Source organism: Lycium ferocissimum, chromosome 12, assembly GCF_029784015.1.
Source record: "Lycium ferocissimum isolate CSIRO_LF1 chromosome 12, AGI_CSIRO_Lferr_CH_V1, whole genome shotgun sequence".
Lineage (NCBI taxonomy): Eukaryota > Viridiplantae > Streptophyta > Magnoliopsida > Solanales > Solanaceae > Lycium > Lycium ferocissimum.
This window is the reverse complement of record NC_081353.1, coordinates 56596143-56618839: the sequence shown is the minus strand read 5'-3', so window position 1 is coordinate 56618839 and position 22697 is coordinate 56596143. Positions and strand designations below refer to the sequence as shown.

The window sequence follows — 22697 nt, the reverse complement described above, 5'->3', positions numbered from 1 at the left end:
TGAGAGAAATAATGAGCTATTGAAAATTATGTATAAAGCTCATCTAATGGCCAAGTTTTATTCCCCGAAGTGAATGACGAAATGTCGCAATGCACCTCCTGAAGAGATAAATTAACAAAGGATATAAATGTTAATTTTGTGGTATGAAGGTCATTGCTGCACTTACCTGTCGTACATCAAATCATGTTGGATAATTTTATTATGTATCATTCAAAGGAAAAAGGATACAAATTTTGTAGAATACTTTCTATTATAACCACATTAATATGTTATGTTTACTTATTGATTTTCCAGAAGAAAATAACAATTCACACAAAAATTTCATGAAGAAAGAAATAATTATGTGATTACCTCTTTGATACAAAATATTTGGATGTTAATGGGTGTTCTCCCTAAGGGAGATATTTACCATATAAATTAGATGTATTAAAGATTGTATAACTTAATATTTACTTCGTCATTTATTAATTTAAGAATTTTTTTATAATATTCATGTGGTTGCAAATTTTTTTTGTCATGACAACAGCGACGTCAGGGTAATATTTGATAGTACCAAATCAATTAAGGACTCCAGAAGAGCTAACTATTTATCTACAAGATCATGGCACTAGTACTGTCCAAACAATATGTGATTATGGTATGGAGAATATTTAAAGGCTCCTGAAGAGCTTATATGCTATTATGTCATGCTCCTGAAGAGCTTATATGCTATTATGTCATTCATTCTATATTGTACTATACGAAGGTGTGATGATCGAAACACAAGTTGTAGTAAACCCGAAGTTTACTAAAGTAAATGGCTATCATTGAAGATATAAATGATTGGAGGATTAAGTATCTTCAAAATCATAGTGGGTAAGAAATATGTCTGTGAAAGGTTACCCTCTTTATCCTCCAAATTATACTACACAAATATAAGCATGATGAAATCATATGTCACAGTAAACCAGAAGTTTATTGGTACAAAAAATAATTCATGTCATAGTAAACCAGAAGTTTACTAAAACAAATAACACATGGCATGGTAAACTTGAAGTTTATTAGTATAAATAATTTTATTAATCGGCATGAGTGGTTTGGCCATCCCGCTTCAAATATGATGTGCAGATTGGAGTATTTGACATATATTGAAGAGCTAGAAAATTCTTCAAGAATTTAATTTTATTTCTTGTTCTCATGATAAGTTGAATATTGAATTTCCTAAATTCTGAAAAAATATAAAAGGTGAATATGAGCCCGTTCACCTATTACGTGATGTCTTAAATAGATGCATTGATAAGATAGTCACATGTGAATTTATTATCAACCTGAAGTTTGACATATGCAAAGTTACTTGCTCAAAATAATTGAGTTGAGAGCACAATTTTCAAATTATGTAATCAAGATAATTCATCTTGTTAATGTTGATTTATATCAAAGTTGGTTTGACGTTGAATGTCTCCGATAAATAGCTAAACCATTGCTTATGAGAACAAAGCTTCATATGATGGTCTGAGATATGATGTATTGTATACCATATCACTTGTATGCTTCAGTCTAGTAAATTATGATAAATTCTCCCCTCACAATTGGTTGTGGTTACGAACAAGATATTTCCATCTAACAGTTTTTATGTGTGGTATATGATTAATTAATCTACCTTGATGCACAAAGATGGATTCCCCCAAAGAACATGGGATATATGTTAGTTTTTCTAACATAAGGGGGTGAGAATAAGTAGCTACAAATTATGCTATGAACATCATTAGTATTGATCACTCATTCAAAGGTAATTCAAGTCAAATGCTAGAAGCATTTGCTGACCCAAAACAAATATCATATTTCAGCTGCAAAATGCTCCTTTAAAATTAATGTCCCTGAAGGACAAAGTCTACAACATGCCTAAGCATGGTAGATCAATCGGTTTCAAATGAAATAATTCTTGAAAAGGGAGAGGAGCAAATGATCAAAATGATTATACTAAGGAGGCAGTTACTCTTGAAGAGCCTACAACGTAACACTTCATGAAACCGCATGAGAGGTTTAGGTACCTAAAATAATGAAAGTGATGGGATCTCAATAATTATGTCACATTGCGAACCGATACAAATGATATATCGTCGACGATATCTTTGGTACAATATAGTGCAATATTGTAAAAGATTGTGAGGATCTGAATTCTATGTCTATAAAGCATGCTAACGTAGAAATTATTATCAAGTGATATGACGCATCTTGGTAAGCTTAAAGCTTATTGGACATGTTGTCCAGACACCAGAAGATGTTACATCATTTAAATAGAAATAGATGTTGTCACAGCCTATATGAATTACTTGATAAAATTAGATGAAAATTCCTGAAGAATTTTAAATGCCCAAAGCATATACAAGTTGTAGAAATTTGTTCATAATTCTTGTATGAAATTAAGTTAAGCAAGGTGAACGCGATTTTATCACTTTAATGAATATTCACTGACTAAGGGGACAAATAAATCGAGTTATCCTTACGTTTTTGTGGAAATCAAAATCTGTCATATTGTTGGTGGAAGTTGATGACTTGAATATTATTAAAACTCTTGAAGAGTTCTGAAAAGCAGTATATTATCTGTTGAAAGAAGTTGAAGTGAGAAACTTGCAAAATTCTGTGGTCCTGAAGTGCCATATCTGTATGCAATTGATGCATTTATATATTTTGTTATGACATTGAGGGATTATAGTCATACGATGTTGTTCTACAAGACAATCAAATCATATAAAGATAACATGTGTTTATAAAGTAAGTCAGGAATGCACTTGGAGTGATTACAACAATACAACTCTATTTAAAGACTGAAGATGTAGCAGCATACATAGCCCAATTAAAGTGAGGATTCATAAAAGGACAAGACATATTTCACCAAAGTTGTTCTTCACACACGAGCTCCAAAAGAATGGTGACATCAACGTGCAAGAGATTTGCTCAAGCGATAATATGATTGATTTATTCACCAAGTCTCTACCAACCGCAACTTTCGAGAAGATGGTGCACAAGATTGAGATGTGAAGATTCAAGTTTTTGGATTGAAGTTCTCATCAAGTAGTTAATACGTGTTGTACTCTTTTTCTCTTTCAAGGTTTTTGTCCCACCGGGTTTTCCCTTGTAAAATTTTTTGACGAGGCAACCAAATGGTGTACTATTAGAAATGTACGCATTTTCCTTCACTAGAATTTTTTTCACTGGTTTTTTCTAGTAAGGTTTTAACGAGACACATTATATATCAAATAGACATCCAAGCGGGGAGTGTTATAAATATTATTTATTATTGTGGATGTCTATCTTTAGGAGAAAAATTAGGGTTAGTGACTTTGGGATCAAGTCAGTTTTTCCCTATAAATATAGAGGTTATCCTTCGTTGTAAAGACATCACTCAAGAGAAATAAAGAATTCTCCTCTCTTTTAGAGAAATAAAGAATTCTTTCCCTACAATATTCTTTTCTTGCTTTATTATTTTATAGCAAATTTAACATTGGGCTTATAGTTTTTTTTTTTTTTATAAAGAAAAGGGTTTTCCCATCACCGTTGGACAACAGTGATTGGAAAAAACTTTGCTAGGTTTTATCATGGTTCCTTGGTACGATCTTCCAGGAGAACTTGTGGAAAGAATCAGTAAATGCCTTGACACCCATATTGACGCCCTTCGCATTCGTGTAGTGTGCAGTTTGTGGCGTTCATCACTTCCTCCTAATATCGAAAACTTTCCTTCTTTGCCTCTTATAAACCGTTCGTCCCTTGGCGGTGTCTCGGGCCGGACGGCCGGGCCGGCCATTTAAACGTGGGCCACAGGGGCCGGTCGCGGGGCAGGTGGCCGTAAGTTAGGGGGCCGGCTTGGAGAGTAGGGGGTTCCGGCCCGGTCCCCACCCCTGATAGGCTACACTCCCAACATCCGGGCAGTCGGACATAGTTAGGCGGCAAGGTACAGGCTTTTTTTTTTTTTTTTTTTTAAAGTTCTAATACAAAAATAGACATTTACATTTACTAATAATAATAAAATTAACATTTACATCTAATGATAAAATTGCTAATTAAAAAAAAGTTTAGTCATCATCAAATTCAAAAAGGTAGCCGTTGTAAATTTAAAAAACTAGTTGTTGCTAATTTTATTTGAACCCTTAAATATATGAATAACTTCACTTTGGTCATTTTTTCAAACTATAAATACCCTTCCATTCTTCTTCATTTTCACACAATTCTCTCTTTATCTAAATTTGTTATTCAACTAGTGTACATTACTTCACCTCCACCTTCTCCCTCGAGTTCAAGATCAACTTCAAGTGTGGTGTGAATGCATTTTGAGCGAGTAAACGAGAATATGTTAAATGTCAACATCAGGACATATATCTCCACAAGTCCATGGTATTAGCCTATTGGTCTGGAGTCTGCAGTTGCGAGACCTGTGAAAAGATATGAAATTGAACCGAATGATTTATCAAAGGTATCAGTACGAGATAAGTACTATCACAATCTAATATATACTATATACCGAAAATGTATCAAAGGTATATTTGTCGAGTAAAACAAGATTGTCTAGCTTTAAAATACAATTTTAAAGAAAACTAAAGTGTCCGTGAAAAAGAGACTCTAAATTTATCGTGATACAATGTTTTTAAAATACTTATTATTAGTAATAAACACTTATCTTTTTTTTTTTTTTTTTAAATTTTTATTCGCGGGCCAAGCTTTCCTTTCACGGGCCATCACCTGTGCCACCGGCCGGGTGGGCTGTCCACCTGTCCGGCCCACAAAGTACACCTCCATGGTCCGGTCCAAGCCGGCAGTGGGCCGGGTTTTACCGGGCCTGGTTCGGGCTGGCCCAGCCCACTTGACACCCTTACTGTCCCCGACGTAATCCACAATTATAATAAAAACTCTGAGTTTTATTTACTTGAAAGCACCGTTTATCTTTTCCAAATCATCGCCAGAGGAACCAGTCCTTCCCCGTCTCCTCATACAGGCTGATTGGCGAAGGTTGTAAAACACTAGATGGAAATTTACGGATTTTGAATCCCGTAACCGACAGACTTATCGAGGTTTTGCCTGATAATATGAAGAAGAAACTGAATTTACTAGACTTTTGCGTTTCTCTAGTTTGTAAATCCTACCATGTGCAATGGGTCTTAAAGTCTTAGGGCCGTGAATATGACGTAGGTCATCTTTTTAGTAAAATCTTGCTTATTTGGAATGATCAAACCAATCAATTTTATCTATTGGGAATTGGTATTATTCGGGGTGAGTTATTTTGTTTAAAGTCCGGGGATGAGAAGTGGACTATGTTGAAAGACCCCTTGAAAGATGACAGTCTCAAGATTGACGATATCATTGTGTATAAGGGGAACTTTTATGCTGTCGATCGATATGGAGAGACCATAAAGTATGATTCCTCGTTTAACAAGACCAATGTATCTTTCACCATAAAGTATGATTCTAACAAGGTATCTTCCAGCTTATTTAACGAGTGGGGTACGAAGAAACGACCGGTGGAATCAGGTGGGCAGTTATTTCTGGTGGACCTGTTTTTGGATACTGATGATAAGAGGGAGTTGCGCGGTTCTGGCCCTTCTTGGGACAATCCCATGGAAATTAAAATACATCGGCTTGATGAAGAACAACATGAGTGGATTGCGGTGCATACATTGGATGATCGAATTTTCTTCGCGGGTGATGACTGTTGTTTCTCTGTTTCTTCATTAGATTTTGGTGATCAGTGCAGAGGAAACTGCATTTACTATGAGAATGGAGATATAATTGTGGACATCCTAGGGGAGTTACCGTGGAAGTACTATGATGACGACTTTGAAGATGATTTTTACTGTGGTGGTTACAGTTTTAGAGATGATGATGATGATTATGGTCCAATTTCTATTGATGGTGGTGTAAAACTTAGCAGCAGTGATGGCAAGATTGACAAGAATGACCTTGGTAGCAAATCATCTGGTGGTCTTAGCGAGGAACTGAAACTTAGATATAGAGGATTACATGGTCATCACACGGGTATCTTTACTTTACAAGATGGTAAACTTGGTTCATTGTCATCCTTCCTTGAGTGTGCAGATATATTCTGGCCACCGCCATCTTGGCTTAATACTGAGGATCATGCAGCTTCTTCAGACGCGCACAACTGAGTTTTCCCGTCAGTTATTGCCCCTTTATTTAAGCTTTTGCTACTATGGTATACTGGCTAATGACCGGAAGATTTAGGAACTTTGTTTCTGAAACTCAATGCCTTTCTTTTATTCACATGCCCTTTTTAGTTTACTCTTTGGCACAAATCTATTTCATATTTATTAGTTTTCTTGGTATTAAGTAGATTATCCTTTGGGAAAACTTACTTGCATTGTAATTTAGTTCTAAAGAAGTATCCTGGTGCAAGTGTAGCATTGCATCCACTCATTTGTAAAACAAGTGGTATTGCCTTCGAAAATATGAAAATTTACTTGCTTTGTTACATTTTTGAGCTAAAGGGTACTCTTGTGTGAGACAAGTGACATGCCTTTTAAAAGATGCCGCACCTCGCTGTGCGTCCAGAAGTGCCACATAAACTAGATGTTAACATGAATAAATAGCCTATAGTAATCTATGTGCATGCTCATGTCTTTTGACTGATAGACTTGATCTTAATCAAACTCGGTTATCTGAAGATTTTGCAACCCAGCTACACCTTGTTCCTTTCTATTCTATTACGTTAATGTTACTCAATTTAAGTGTTTGGATGTATAATGGATTTCAATCAGGAACTCTTGAACAGATGAGAGTTGAACTTGCTTGTTCTCCTGTCTCATTTAGGATTAATACTTCAAATGATTTGAACGTAGACGAGGACGAACCGTGACACATGATTTGATGCTTGCACATTATCTCTGTCATGTATTTATCAAACATTTGCGATATGTGGCTTACTGGCAGTAGGACGGCATCGCTAACATGATTATAATTGACATGGAAATATTAGCGTATCCTCCAGATGTTTGCTTCTTGGATAACTTGTACTTATATGTTTCTTCCCTGTAGCAATTACTAACCTCATTTTGTGTTTGTTAGTTATATCTCAGTATAACGTTGACCAAATTTAGTTATACCGTAGATTACTGTAGATTTTACCAGTAAAAGTGTGAAATATGAGATGGAATTTCTAGAAAGTATCTACGATTAAATTCTGAGACTTGGACAATTAATAATGTACAAATCATTCAGATTGTTCCCAGAAAGGTATGAAGAATGAAAGTAGTAACATTCCCCGTATTTAATATCATGCTTTGTTACATTTTAAAACAAAAAGGAAACAAAAAAACTGTACTAAAATCTCTAAACATTAACTCACAATAAACAGACGGCAAAGAAAACTAAAGCTGACCAAAGCAAGCTTCCAAGAGATGATAATTTGTTGCTATTTGATCTTACAACACTTCCTCTATTGAGGGTTGAAACGTGTAGCACAGTTTTTGTTGTCTCTGTTTTAGTGTCTCCACAATGTCCAATCCCTGAATCCAACAATGTCTCTAAATCATCTCCAAGACCATTTTCCTTATTATAACAAAGTCCTTCATTATTAGAAAGCTTCATTTTCCTTCTCATTTTCCATACCATGTCTCTCTTAAATGGGATAGGACCACTTAACATGTTATTGTTTAGCCTTATCTCACTTATGCTAGTTAAATTACCAAAACTCGATGGGATTGAGCCGTTCAATTTGTTCCCATCGAGATGGAGAACTCGAATTTTAGGCAACCGGCCTAGTGAATTCGGTATCGGGCCTTGAAGGTTCATATTGGATAGCCCTAAAATCATCAAGTCCTTAAAACCATGATCAAACGTGTTATCAGGTAGAGTAGCCGAGTCCATTGAATTTCCATTCAGAACTAAGGCTTGGAGAAAATGCAATTTCTTGAGTGACATTGGGAATGGGCCTGTTAGACTGTTGTAGCTCAAATCCATAAGGATGAGTTCATTTAAGTTGTCGATGGACTTGGGTATTGGACCGGTGAGGCGATTGCGACTCACATCTAGCTTTATAAGCGAACGAAAGCTCGCGAGTGTGGATGGAATTGAACCCATAAGGTGATTTTGGTTAAGGTCCAGGACATTTAACTGAGAAAAAGTTAAACTCGGAATTGAACCGGTTAGTTTGTTGTCACTCAAATCTAAAGACCTCAAACCGGTGATACGGCCCAGAGAAGCCGGTATTGTACCGTTAAGATTGTTTTTGTGAAAATCGAGGACTCTCAAACTGGTTAAGTTACCAAACTCATTAGGAATGGGCCCTGTGAAACCATTTTCTCTTAAAACTAGTGTTTGCAAAGTGGGCCCTAATTGGGCTAGAAATGGTGGAATGGGCTGAGGATTATTACTGAAGCAACGATAGAAGAATAAAGTCCGAAGGTGTGGGAGTTTTGTAATGGAAGGTGAAATGAACGAATGAGTCGAGTCACATGTAGGAAATGCCGTATCATCAGACAATGCTCCGAAGGAAAGTGAGACAACATGGTACACGTTGTCGTTGTCGGGCATGCACTCGATCCCGTGCCATCGTCCCCGACAAACGTCAGGGATATCGGTGGCCCAGTCGTTCCCCGTGGCCCTCATAATGTCGTAAACTGCTTCTTGTTCATGGGGATCGGTTTGTGCATGGTTATTATTCATAGAGAAGCCGGTTTGCGGGGCGTCAACTAGAGCAGAAGGCGCACCAGAATCCGACATTATTACGGTGAATGACCAGCCTAGAGGAAAGGAAAAAAGAGCTAGTAGTAAAGTTGTTTGTATAGAGAGAAAAAGGGCCATGTTATTGGAAGAAAAAGAGTTTTAAGTGACAAGCTTGTTATGATGCCTGGATTTGTAGGGGACTTTATAAGTGACAGGATATTTATGGAAATCACTAGGTTGGGGAGTGTGATAAGTGAATGAAAATAGGTGGGTGCATAAGTTTAAGTTGGATAATTATGGATTCACGAGTATGAGGAGGAGATGAAGTAAATGCAGAGTTGTGTTTTAATGAGCATTTATCACTGTCACGGGGTTTGAGCCTGCTTCAACGTCAGCCAAGTCTAGGCCCACATAGAAGTAGGCTTGGGGTCCATATCGAAATCTCAACTTATCAAGTACATCGAAAACAATGTTTTTTAAGAAAAAGGAGCTATTATATTGAAAATCTGAATTAGTATCATGTCTCAACATAATTACATAAATCGCCTCCAATTTTCTTCCTAAACAGAGGAAGAAAAAAATTACTACTACCATTCAAAGTTCCAAAGCCCCAAGGCAGTGTTTCTTTTTAAAAAAAATATTTATCCGCATCGTGTGATTAAATCAAACCTTCTAATTATAGTTAAGTGATTTAATAAGGTGAAAATACATGTTAGTTAACCATGATTAAATCTATTAGCTTTATGTACAAGCAAATTATCATGTGTTGATCTATTGACTTGGCATAAACACCGAATGTGCCTAAATTTTTACCGTATTTCTTCCCTCTTTTGCACTTTTTATTCTTTAGTGCCTAATACAATTTGCATAAAATATGCCTTATACTTTTGAAGTGTAATCTTTTAAGCATCCTTGTATTAATCTTTAGAACATATATTGAACATAAAATACGCCTAGTTTCAAGTATGTTGGCACACATGTTATGTTAAGAAGCATTCAAGACAGAGTGAAATAGAAAAAGTTTTGGATATCCACTTAATTGTGTCTTCAGAGAGTTCCTCTCTACATTCGTATCTCCTGGTCTTGAAATCTTCTCTTCTAATCAAGGGTCTCTTTTTTCCAATTTTGCTTTAGTTCAGCTAAAATTTCAACTGCTGTCCACAATGCGAATTCTATTTTTTTTTCCTTTTTCATGTGCTGATGGGAAGATTATGACACTGTTGAGTTGAACTCATTGCTTTCACTTTGAACTAGGTCTATTATTCTTAAATTTTTAGGTGATATGCTCATAATTTAAGTCAAAATCCTCGTTTGGACTCAACGGATACTCTGACATGGAACATCAAACAGAGTACAAGAGAAGGATAAATCTAACATGAGCTTCTTGTTTTCTGCATGCGAAAAGGTAAGTATCAAAGTTCTATACAACCAACCAGCACAAACACCATAACTGGATACTTAAAGTATCCACAGTATAGGGTTGGGGATTCATATGTACGCAAGTGTTCCTTTTTAGGAAGTCTAGACATTTTCTATCACACAAGGGAAACACGAAGGGAAATAGTGGAAATCGAATCTACAAAAGTGTGAAAGACTTCCATCGATAACACTAAACTATAAGCATCAGTCATATGTACTGAAAGTTAATCCTCAGAATCTGAGTATGGTGGACAAGATCCATCATCAACATTAGCTAATGGATTGAAGTAGATCGAGCTTGGATCAGTGCATCCAGGTACTAGATCAAGATTGCAACGATCACCCTGCATTAGCATTGTATCCCATTAATCAGTAGCAAAGTCAGCAATTCAAATAAAGGGATTAAAAAAAAAAAAAAAAAACTTATGTCAAGAGGATTCAACAACTTATATATGTGCAAAAAAATCATTTTCCCCCTATTTACTTTGGGAACTTTCCGATAAAGGGGGGTTCAATTGGACACCCTCGCACGCCTCTGCCTCTAATCAAATACTAGCTTTGAAATGAAACTCTCAACTTCCAAATAAAGGACAATTTTTTTGAAATAGAAAGAAAGAGAAAAGACGTTTTTTACTTACTCCGTCCACATTCAAGTTACCAACCATAGCACATCTTGTGATCAAGATATTCGTGTCAGGGAAAATTGCCCTGTCACAGGCACCCTCCTGGCTCAGCTCCTGTGCAAGACCCTGCATAACAAAATACAATCAGACCTCTCTACAACAGTCAACCTCTTTAACAAATAACAATCATATTTCCTATGGAACCAATCTTTCATGTTACAGAGAAGTTTGACTTTAGTCCCTCTAACATGATGTCGTATCACTCTTCAAGAGAAGCTATAAAATGAGAATTATTTTTATTAGCAAATGGAGCAATACAAGCATCGTACAACAAGGTGATGCAGCCCAAATGCTGCACCCTCGATGGTGAAAGTCCAATAGTCACAAAGAATCACTAGCTTAGGCTCTGATCCAACTAGCATGGCGGTAACAAGGAATACCTTGTGAACTAGTAAGGACCACCTTGTTCATATCTTTTCTTCTTTTTCCTTTATTTTTTCAAACATAAGAGTTAATGGCGACAAGCCCATACCAAAATTTGCAACTCATTGCGCACGCAGCACAATTCAAGCAACAAGCTTTAGGCAATCACTGTCACATGAAGAGACCACTACTAGTTCATAAGACAAGTACCAGATTTAGCTAATGACCATGATTCATATATTCCTCTTTTAATAAAAGTGACAAAAGAGTCATTGATTATCAATCTAGCTAACTAAAAGACTAGAATTGAATGTTTGCTACCTCAGTGAAGAATTCAGTCGGTTTATTTCTCCAAGCCTTGGGGACTTGAAATTGTAGTCTATAGGGACCATCCCATTCCGTTCCATTTGTGAACGAGAAGATCAAACTAAGAGCTGAAAAAGATAAATAAAATTTTAAAAATAGGAGGCAACGATTTATTCTTCTGCTACAACTAGGAGAAATTTCCTAACTAAAAGTCAAAAACTCACCATGCTTGGGAATACATATCTGAATTGTATAAATCGGAAGATCAGCTTTTCCTCTGATTTTCTGGAGCATTACCCTAGGCTCACCACCACACATGATAGGTTGGTTGAAACCTCCTGAATTTGAGGCTCAAGAATTCAGCATTTCGGAATAGAGGTGATCAAATTTTATCTTACATGTTCTAATTAAGAGTTGAGAGTGTAGCAGAATGAAGAAATATTGCAAACATGAATGAAAAGAAGGAAGAAACCTGTTGGATTTGTCTGGAGAAAAGCATTTACTTAGGAATGTATTAGGGATAATTACATTTTTGGACTTTTCAAAAGAATAATAGCCAGCAAATGTATAAGTTATGTATATTAAGTATAAATATACAGATAATATACATATTATATACTCAAAACATACATATAATATACATAAATATACATAATTAGTGTATAAGTTTTGTATATTTTGGCTAGTGTCCGTAATTAATTTTGGGTGACGGGCCAAAATGAAAGAATCTCTCTTAGCTTCATAATCTGAGTAATTATGTGAATTGGAAAATCCTAATCGACAAGAACTTACCATTAAAAGCAATTCCAAATTCTTCATTAGGAACCATATTGTTTGCAGCTGGATTGTAAAAAAGCTTCAGTCTCTCGCCCTGTCAAAAAAGATATCGGACCTAGATTAAATGGCATTCAAAGCCATTATATATGAAAAAAAGATCTATTCATTTTTTCGGAAATGTAAGACATACTGCTGTTGGGGGAAGACCATTCATTGTTTTCCAATATACTGGTGATTTTCCGAGGTCAAATTTAGCCCATGTAGGAAGTGTGTATCTGTAACATGAACGTTGACGATTGTTAAACTTCCATAGTTGCATATCATGTATACATGGATAGTAAAAGACTAATGTGTAACATGAACATTGACGATTGTTATTCCATAGTTCCATATCACGTATACATGGATAGTAAAAGATGCTAACTTGCCATTCATACAAGAACTTACAGAGAAATTGGTTTTCCTTAAATTAGGATATGGAAAAACTGAACTATACTTGGGAATAAACCTTTGCGGCTCATGTATTTTGGAATTTAACTTCTGTATGCTCACAATTTATAGAAGTTGGATTAGTAACCCGAAATATTGAACATGTAACTTGCTATAATAAGTTTAAATACACTGGTACTGTAAAATTTCTTTACGCTTTCAGCATATTTAATTCCTACAATTTGATGCTAACAAAATTCAGTATATCGCATTAGAAGGCAGAAGATTGACAAGAGAAAGGTGAGCTTACTCTTTGATTTCCTCTGCTGCAGGGGGAGTTGCAACTGCCGCAGCAACTATCCCCCTACTAATTCTTACTAGTTTCCTTGTAGCTGGATAATATCTTCTCAATTGACCACCCATAAAACTTGTAGCTGCATTTTGGATATACAGATACATTAGACAAATGAAACACTACACACACACACACACATAAAAAAAAAAAATGAAAATTAGCTATGAACATTGTTGCTAATCGGTCGCTAAATAGGATTAGATACGTATCTGCTGTTTAGCTACAGAATTTCGTTGTCGCTAATTCCTGTTTTTTTTAGTAATGAAATAAGACAAACTACAATAGATTACTTCATAGATACGGACCAAAAAAGAGGGGAAATCATGCCAATGAAATGGAATTAACACAAGTAGTATAGAAGACACAAGCACAGCTTAAGGAAATGAAAAGCTCAAAGAGCATAATTGAGTTTTCTTTTTTCTGTTGGTTTCCTACCCGGGGTGTCCTGTACTAGCTTTGAGCCCCGACTAATTCTCATTGGCCGAGTTTCTATTGGTTATTTGCAAGTTAGATTAAAGTCATTATGCAAATCAAACTTATAGCAGGGAATCAATTAACTATGCCACAATCCCTAATTAGTTGGGTTGACTGCATGAAGCATCTGTACTCTATTATACTGTATTTGGTTATACTTCATTCCCATATAAAAGAATTTATCTTTTGAACAGAATTAGGATATTTCTAAAACTTTTATCTAAATTTTACACTGATCTCTATACTAACGCGCTTTTAAATAAAAGATTGCTTGGACAACATTGTATTAATGAAACAGCAACGACTAATAATTTATCTCCACAGTAGGGCAATTTTAAACGAATTAAGTGAGAGCCATCTCAAAAGTATTGAAACAACATGGATAATCTCCTAGGTTTTTAAGATTGTAATAACAGGTAAAGTCATCTTCAAACAATCATCTAAATTGCAAGATATTAAAGCAAATATATGCATACGCAGATCAAGAAAGTTCTTTAATGGTTGAAAAATGTTCAAGCTGCGACATCTATAATCAGATAAGGAAAAATAGTGGTAAAAAACAAAATCCGTCGCTAATCCCATTTAGCGACAGATTACCAAAAAATTCTGTTAGCTACAAGCAATTTAGCGAAAGATTAGCGACGAAATTCGTAGCTAATTCTAATGTTTTGATAGTGCAAGAAAGTAGCGTACCATATATTTTTGACACAGAGGGACCTGCATTACTATTAGAAGCAGAACGAGTTGCAGATAATATGGAGGGACTTGTTGATGCTGCAGCCATTTTGGAAGCTGTAGGATGAGAAAGTTAGAAACTCTTCCAAATAAATAAAAGAAGGATAATATGCTCTAAGGTATACATTAGCAACCACACAAAATACAAACTTTTTTTGGACTTAAAAAAATATCTCTTACCCCCAGAAACAGACAAACCACTTCATTTTCACACTTAGCATGAATCTTCAACTCTAAAAAAATCTTCATCTTAAAATCAACTACTATTTCAATTATCGACTAAAGACTTTGATTTAGATGTTCAGATTTTTTTTTTCTTCACATGTAAAAACAAAATCTAATTATATATCTTTTGTAGTAGAATGATGGTTCATAATATTTTGGCATCTAGTGGTGTCCATAAAGATATTAAACTTCTCCGTCTAGTACGGTAGTGGGCCAGAATTTTCGCTAAAAGAATTCAAAATATGATAAATTAAACACAAGAAGAAGCTAAGGAGATTCAACATCTACTATATATACATAAACGATAATTTTAACCTTATATGTAAAGTGAAATTAACCCTCTTGCACCCACGTGACTTCGCCCCTGGTCTAGTGGTGTCCAAGTGGTTTGGAGTACTTATTTACCTATTGTGTTTAAGGGTATCAAATGAGCGGATTGAATTATATTTATGGGAGTTGAAATGAGCTGAATCAATGTACACATTCAGCTATAATAAGCACAAAAGCTTCTCATAAACAATCTCATAACTTAAAATTCGACAAAAAATCTGTTATGATTTTTTTGTTTTTGTCAAAAAAATAAAATGGTTAAGATACCAAACAAGACTGATAAAGGCTATTTCCCCTATATAATGCCTATTTCTAAAAAATCAAACCTTCAAGAGTTTCATTTTCCCCTATTATTGATAAGTTCTTTTAACCCAAAAATGTAGATAGACTAACTTGGATTGCTTCAAAAATGATTTGTGACTGAACATGTCAAATCTAACTTGCTCGAATCTGGAAAGGATTAGACGAGTTACATCTTTATCCATGTTAAATCTAAAACCCTATGTGTCATCTATTGAATTGCATTATTGTAGAGGAAAAATTCTCTACGGTGATTCGTAATAGGTTAGGATACCATTCATATATATATATATATGAAATCCAGTAAAGGATAATGAAATAATTGAAACAAAAAATAGTAAAAACAAGTAGAGACAGAAAGGATTCACAATGTACAAAACAATTGAAACAAAAAATAGTAAAAACAAGTAGAGACAGAGAAGTATAATTTTCTCTAGATCTCCATATTCACAATCGTACAATAATTCCTCAATACAATGATATGAATCAAGAAAGCTTTAGTTTAAAGACAATAGCATAAAGTCGTATAAGGAGGTTACTATTTACGCCTTTTCTCCATAAAGTCATTGTTACTAGACACGTGATTTTTGATCCTCCCGAGACGTTTTCACTGTCTTATTGACTAATTTTCTTTTTTAGTCTAATCTTTGACATATTTATCTTTTATTTATCTTTTTAGTAGGTTTTTGTTAGAGAATTTGAAAACTGCAAAAAAGTGTCTCATTTTTAGAATATAAGTTTTGTTTTAATTTACAACAAAAGAGAGAAAATTTACCAAAAAATATGTTTTATCCATTTTAGTTAATTTCTAAGTTAAAGATTGTAATAAATAAGTAGCGAGTAACTGAGTATTTTTAATCTTGCTTTTTTTTTTTTTTTTTAATTAGGAGTAGCATTTCTATCAATTAAATCAAAAAATAAAACAAATAGTGTATTGCCACTTGGCAAAATTCCACTCTATCCACACAAAAAGCACATTCTACTTGGGAAGAGAATATTCCTTTTTTCCTTTTTAAGATATTTCTATCCACATGGACATTTTGGGAAAAGGGTATAAAGAAAACACATTCCAAACCCTATATCTAGACATACTATAAATAGCTAAATATAGAAACCTAATGGAGGACTCTACGAAAACACAAATCAGCTGCATGAAGGATGGCTACCATTTTTCATTTTTGCTAAACCTAGACACAAAATATCCTACACATAAACACATAACCAGCTGCAGACACTACACAACATACAGCCAAACATATTGAGAAAGTCATTTTCTCTACCAAATCATACACATTAATCATCATAGATACCTTACACCTAAAATTAGCCTCCCCAAAAATCTAGAGATTACACATAATGATAACCATAATCAGCCTTAAGTGAATACATACAAAATCTTCATCTTCTTCAATTTTAAGAAGAAAAGCAGCAGCTCCATCAAACACCAAGCACACAAGCATACAATCTTCATCTTGTTTGGGTTTATTTTCGGTTGAGGTCGAGGTCCGCGAATCAACGCTCCCGTCGGCGTCGAATTCAAGTTGCAGCAACTCATTTTTTGTACGTTAGCATGTAGTTTCCTTGGTCTCTATTTAATCGAAGAAAGTTTCAGCTTATAAAGGTCCAATCTTTACCTCTATTCATTTTACTCTGTTAAACCTGAGATGTGATTTTATTTTTGGGTGATGCGATTTTGTCCATGAATTTTATGAGTAGTCTTTGATGTTTGTTGATGACTAAATAGCTGAAGGTAAATGTCTTATTTAGCTGGAATTTAATTGCTCAATTTACATAGATTTGAGTTATTTACTGTGACCATGATTTAAGAGTACGTCAAAACGAATCATTGCTTATTGGCCCATTTAATTAGTACTATTTTATTTCCAGGATTCCTACATGGATTATTTCTTAGTCCATCATCTTTGATTTCATAAGTGTGATATATTATATGTTTTATTCCATAGAATATATATCTCACGTCACTGGTAGCTATTAAATTAGTAAGTCATAGTAAGTTTATTAGTAATATCAAGTTGGTCACTCCATTTCATTTGATTTTGTTTGTTTGGTGACCTGTAAATTTGATTATGTTTTGTTAGTACTTGTTTAAGTAAGAAACCGAGCAAACACGGATTTTGACTAGCTTTGGTCACATTTTGTGTCGCTATCCTATATTGAATAATTCTTTTGCCATGTTTGTATATACGTCTGAGTACTAAAATTTTAGGGCGCACGCCTAAATTGAAGGCCCGATTAATTATTTAAATGTGAGATGAGCGAGATGGGGTGCGAATTATTTCAAATTCCGTTGTCAAAGGAAAAGAAAAGAGTAGTAAAATCAATTGTAAGGGGGCGAGATGGGTTGCGAAGTTATTCAAAACCCGTTGTCAAAGAGTGAAAAATGACTAAAAATGATAAAATAAAGCGTCTTGATTAGAGACAAATAATTTTAGAGACAAAGCTTTAGGCACGCTTTTAACACTAGATGAGCTTTAGGCACGTTTCAAGATGTTTGTTTCGATTGAGAATGCGGTTACGCATCTTATTTCGAGACGCTTAAACAACTGTGGATGCGGTTAAGCACCTTGGCCAAACTCGTTTTAATAATTAATCATGTTTCGATTAAGAATGCGGTTATGCATCTTATTTTGAGACGCTTAAAAAATTCAAAATGCGGTTACGTATCCGGATTAAGACTAATAAAAGTTCAACAATAAAAAGTACGAGCAAACCAAGGCTCAGGAGCATAATTTATCCAAAATTAGTTTGAGCTAAGTATAAGTCGATAAAGCAACCGTACTAGAACCACGGGACTCGGGGAATGCCTAACACCTTCTTCTCCGAATTCCCTTACATCCGGCCTCGTTTTCGCCGACCAATAATAAAAGAGTCATTTTCTTTTGATTAGGATTCATAAGGTGAGTTGGAGCACCAAAACTCAATTCCAAGTGGCGACTCTGTAAAATAAATGATCTCTTTACAAAACATCACTTCAATTGGAAAAACCCTTTAATAATATAAAACCCGTGTGTGTTTATCGCGGGGGTTGGAAAAAGGGGTGTGACAACTATTTATAGTTACTTAAAGCTCATGGAGCTCAAGTCCTATCGTAGTATCCATTGAAGAGAAGTAGGTGCTATATGATATACTGTTGTCATGCGGATAAACAGTCCAAATACACTCGAGGTATTTGGATGTTATGTTGGTTGGTGTCATCATGATATAAATCTGACACCTAAATCGTTCTAGGACGCCTAATGAGCCACTACCCAGCAGGCGAACCCTCTGAACTAAACAATGCTCATAGCGTAGAATAAGAGCTCCGACCTGACTGTAATGGAACTGGAGACAGTGCCTGTCTTTCAGCTACGCCACCCACCAAACAAAAGAAAAGACATACAACACCAACAATCTAACCCAAACTCTACAAATCATATGATATTTCCACTAAAACACCAAAATCCAATTAAAACTCACAAATCCCAACCAAACTACACAATCCAACAAAACAACATACAATAGTACAATCAAACGGAACAAAAGCAAACAAAATTTATGCAATATCAAATGAAAAATAAAACATACACAAATACAACATTTAATATCCAAAAAGTAAGTTAAAACACCCATAAAGTTAATTAAACATCCAACTATGAGTCTATTCTATCCCCATCAACTCTATCATCGGAAGAACCTTAGTCGTGCATATTGGACAAAACAATCACGTGGAGAACGATTACGTCGAGAACGAGCCTCGAATCTAGCCTCACGAGATTGGGGAAATGGAAACACTCTTGTAGCGAATTAGTTTTTTTACTTAATCTTGCACTAATTATCTCTGTGAGTAGCTAACATAAAGGGTCTATCTACGGATCTAGATCATGCGCTCGAAAGAGGGGGTCTGAATTGCACCGGGGATTGGGTAGAGCAAGTTCTTAACCCAACGGTTCGTGTCGCATGGATTAGCTACTAGTATAGGCATATACCTAGTTAACGTGATAGGCTAGGATAGACATATACCTAGTTCGCCTTGCTTAGTCAAATATCGAAGATGCAATTGCATTCTTATTATTTGTGATGACCATGGAAGCATAGGCATTTCAGTAGTTTGAATTGAAAACGGTTAATTAGAGATGAACACTGGAGTAATATCAACTTTGTAATTAACCAACTAGATTCTCAAACATTACTTTAAATGAATACTCGACAGGATTGACATTCGGTCATTGACCTTGAATGTTCTCTTATTGAATTCTTCGTAAGGATTAAATTAGAATGTAGTTTTAGTTTTTTTTTTTTTTTTTTTTTTTTTTTTTTTTAATTTAATCCATCCACCCAAGATTAGCACTCTTTAGATTATGGGGTTTGACATAGACCTTTACCTTGTATATACCTAATCAGAAGAAAGAAGTACAACAAGAGAGGGACATAAAACCTTACCTCCAAACCTTAATCAAAGACTAAGGTATAGTACTTTGTTAAAATAGTTAGTTAGGACTAATGGACAAAACAATCCATTCATACTTCCGGAAAGTAGTTAGTTAGGAAGCCTCTAAGTTAGTTAGCTTCAATAACAACATACTTAGTTAAATAACTAATCAGTCTACTTTCTATGTGCATATATAGTTGATTAGTCTCATTTGTATACTCATAACTTTGATGATCAATAAAACAGTTATCATTTTCTTCTTCTTTCAATCTCGACCTCCTTCTTCTTCTTCTTCTTCTTCTTCTTCTTCTTCTTCTTCTTCTTCTTCTTCTTCTTCTTCTTGCTTCTCACACAGATCTTGAGTATTGATCTGGTTTGGTTCATGGTATCAGAGCAACAGAACTTTGCATCTTAAAGTTCTGATAATACGATCCTAAAAGACTTCTATCAAATTCCGCAAAGATAGTTAATCTGTGAATCTATTCAAGTTCAGATTCTTGTTTTTTTTTTTAAATCTGTCAAGAAATGGCACCTGTCACTGATGGAACTGGAAATGGCTCAAGTATTCCTTTGTGGTAATGTTTGTTAATGGAGGAACTTCAAACACTTCTCAGCAACAAACAACACAAGCAACTACACCTACGATGGATCGCAATCATCTCCTATTCTTGAATTCAACTGATGTAAGTGGTATTGTCACACCCCGTATCTTAGAACTAAGGTTACACTCGTATCGTTAGAGTTTTAGCGTTAAAATTTGAAAGTTTGTACATACTGCGAAAATGGTTAACAGGCCTACTTCGGGCAAGCGTAGCCCCTTGATTAGTTGAGAATATAGAAAAGGCTCCTGACTGAAAGTTATAGTATGTGGAAATAACTTTCCATTTATATAAAGATCAGGAAAAATAGAGATCGTCGTAAGATGGCTAATTGTAAGGCACTTAAGATTCGATAGAATCGGCTAAGTTTTCGATACGTCTGACTTCCAGCCGAATTTCGTGAAAATCCGTTGAGAATTTGAGAAACCTTAAACCATAAAAGTTGTAGATATTTGAAATACCTTTCCAACGGTATATTGTGGAGCCTAAATAGAGCTCTATATGAATAGTTATTCCCATTTTACTCCAGACAGCATAGTGAAACCCTTGCGTCGCAAGGGTGGCGCAAGAAGAAGCTGCTCGGACCCAATTTTTGCCTTGTGCACCGTCGCAAGTGTGGCGCAGGTGTCATATTTTTTCGTATTACGTATTTTTCTATATAATTAAGGTCGGGGTTTATTTCCTCAACTTCCCCAAACACAAAAAACTACTTAGAAGGAGATAGAACTCATCCCAAGCCTCAAGAACACTTCAAGATGAGTATTAGTGATGATTCTAAGTTGATTTCAATTCCCCAATACCTTATTAACATGATTAAACCCTTCAAATCCATAGATAATCGATTGATACTTGGTTTTGGACAAAAGGACCCTAGAACTCGAATTCAAGAGGATTGAACTTCAAAAAGGTAATACTTCTACTCTAATCACTTATAGTTGTGAATTGATGGGTTATTGGGAGAATAGTAAATGGGTTTGATAGAGAGTATCATATGAACTATGCTAGGGTTTTGGATTGTTGACTTGAGATTGTTGCAATCATATGGGTGATAGAGAATGATGCTAATTACACCTAATTGAGATTGTAGAATCACCTAGAAGTAATAGAATGGGAATTGGATGAAGGAAACACCATTAATAAAGATTGTGGAGCTTTATGACCACCAAGTATTTGATAAAATGTTTAAATGACCAAAGCATGAATATTAGTTCTAATATAGAATCTCTTTGACTTGTATTGCTATAGATTAAAGTTGAAAGGGTTGACAAACGTCGTATTACACTCAGAAAGTAGGAAGTTAAGGTATGTGAGGCTAACTCTATACGTTTGGAAATATTAATGATTTTTCCTACACCACATTCGTTTACAACGTTGCTAATTGCCTCAGAAATATAGTTAAGCTTAGTTCCTTGAATAGTTCCAGAACTTCTATTCTCTAGTTTCATAATTCATTCATGACTTTCATTCCAAATGTTGTGAGTTCAGTACGTAATCAATATAGACTTGTGCTTGATACCCATGAGTCTCAGTCTAGATTACTTAGTATGTTTATAAATAGTTAAAGCTTCAATTCTCATAATCAGTTCATGAATATATGTCTGAGCGAATCATTGCCCAGTATGTTAGTGTTGTATCTTTCAACATGATTCTCAGTTCTTTTATGTAAATTGTTTAATGGTGAACACCTGTGTTATTAGGCCTAAGGCCGTAGTTATGTATACGTATACATGGCCCGAGGTCGCAGCTTGTGCACATATATATTCGGCCCGAGGCCGCAGATTATTTACTCAGATAAATAGGTGGTTCCTTATTCAAAACAGGGAGTATTCATATCTTTACTTTTTTATTTCAGTTATCAGTTCAGTTTTAGTTTTAGTATTTACAGTTCTTTCTTTCAGTTGCTATACATACCAGTGCAATTCAAATGTACTAACGTCCCTTTTGCCCAGGGCCTGTATCTCGCAATGCAGGTTACTCTCAGAACTATCCTTGCCATGGCAGCATCTAAACAATGGCACACCCACCAAATGGATGTTTACAATGCATTTCTAAAAAGAGATCTTCATGTTGAAATATATATGGACCTGCCTCAGGGATTTTTGAGCCAGGGGGAATCTAAACTTGTATGTAGACTCATAAATCCCTATATAGATTAAAGCAGGCCCCCAGGCAATGGAATGCAAAATTGAAAGAAGCTCTACTTGTTCTCAAGTTCAAACAAAGTTAATATGACCATTCTTTGTTTGTGAAGAAAACTGAAATAGGAACTTTGATGATTCTAGTCTATGTGGATGACATGCTTTCTACAGGAGATAGTTTGAAACTTATTAAGGAAACAAAACAATCCTTACAACAAGTATTCAAGATGAAGGACCTAGGTGACTTAAAGTACTTCCTTGGATTGGAGTTTGCAAGATCCAGTGAAGGCATACTAGTGCATTAGAGGAAATACTCACTTGAACTGATTTTAGGACTTGGACTTGGAGCAACTAAACCAAGTACTACTCCTATGGATACAAATGTGAAACTTACAACAAAAGAATATGATAAATACACTAGCAATCAGACTGGTAAACAGTAGAAGATCCATTGTTACTAGATGCATGCTCATATCAAAGATT

At 35.1% G+C, this 22697-nt stretch overlaps 3 protein-coding genes across 3 annotated transcripts; 1 reads left to right on the top strand and 2 right to left on the bottom strand.

Moving 5' to 3' along the window:
* Window positions 1–4855: 4855 nt before the first annotated feature.
* On the top strand, window positions 4856–6461 carry LOC132040189 (uncharacterized). The gene has a single exon (XM_059430811.1). The coding sequence runs from the start codon at window positions 5286–5288 to the stop codon at window positions 6135–6137; it is 852 nt and encodes a 283-aa protein (XP_059286794.1). The 5' UTR covers window positions 4856–5285; the 3' UTR covers window positions 6138–6461.
* A 763-nt stretch (window positions 6462–7224) lies between these two features.
* LOC132040721 (protein TOO MANY MOUTHS) lies at window positions 7225–8854 on the bottom strand. The gene has a single exon (XM_059431388.1). The coding sequence runs from the start codon at window positions 8788–8790 to the stop codon at window positions 7330–7332; it is 1461 nt and encodes a 486-aa protein (XP_059287371.1). The 5' UTR covers window positions 8791–8854; the 3' UTR covers window positions 7225–7329.
* A 1163-nt stretch (window positions 8855–10017) lies between these two features.
* On the bottom strand, window positions 10018–14312 carry LOC132040167 (protein POST-ILLUMINATION CHLOROPHYLL FLUORESCENCE INCREASE, chloroplastic). The gene is made up of 8 exons (XM_059430784.1): window positions 14152–14312; window positions 12940–13063; window positions 12391–12475; window positions 12216–12294; window positions 11648–11761; window positions 11439–11551; window positions 10710–10820; window positions 10018–10415 (listed from the first exon to the last, which is right to left on the bottom strand). Exons 1-8 carry the CDS (start codon window positions 14240–14242, stop codon window positions 10296–10298), a joined length of 837 nt encoding a protein of 278 aa, XP_059286767.1. The 5' UTR covers window positions 14243–14312; the 3' UTR covers window positions 10018–10295.
* Window positions 14313–22697: the final 8385 nt, after the last annotated feature.

Excerpts from the sequence above, each read along its gene's own strand:
- LOC132040189 (XM_059430811.1), top strand. The coding sequence starts at position 5,286 with ATGTTGAAAGACCCCTTGAAAGATGACAGTCTCAAGATTGACGATATC.
- LOC132040167 (XM_059430784.1), bottom strand. The coding sequence starts at position 14,242 with ATGGCTGCAGCATCAACAAGTCCCTCCATATTATCTGCAACTCGTTCT. Across the intron at positions 12,295-12,390 it reads ATGGTCTTCCCCCAACAGCA|GGCGAGAGACTGAAGCTTTT; the intron begins GTATGTCTTACA and ends CTTTTTTGACAG. Across the intron at positions 10,416-10,709 it reads GTAACTTGAATGTGGACGGA|GGTGATCGTTGCAATCTTGA; the intron begins GTAAGTAAAAAA and ends ATGCTAATGCAG.
- LOC132040721 (XM_059431388.1), bottom strand. The coding sequence starts at position 8,790 with ATGGCCCTTTTTCTCTCTATACAAACAACTTTACTACTAGCTCTTTTT.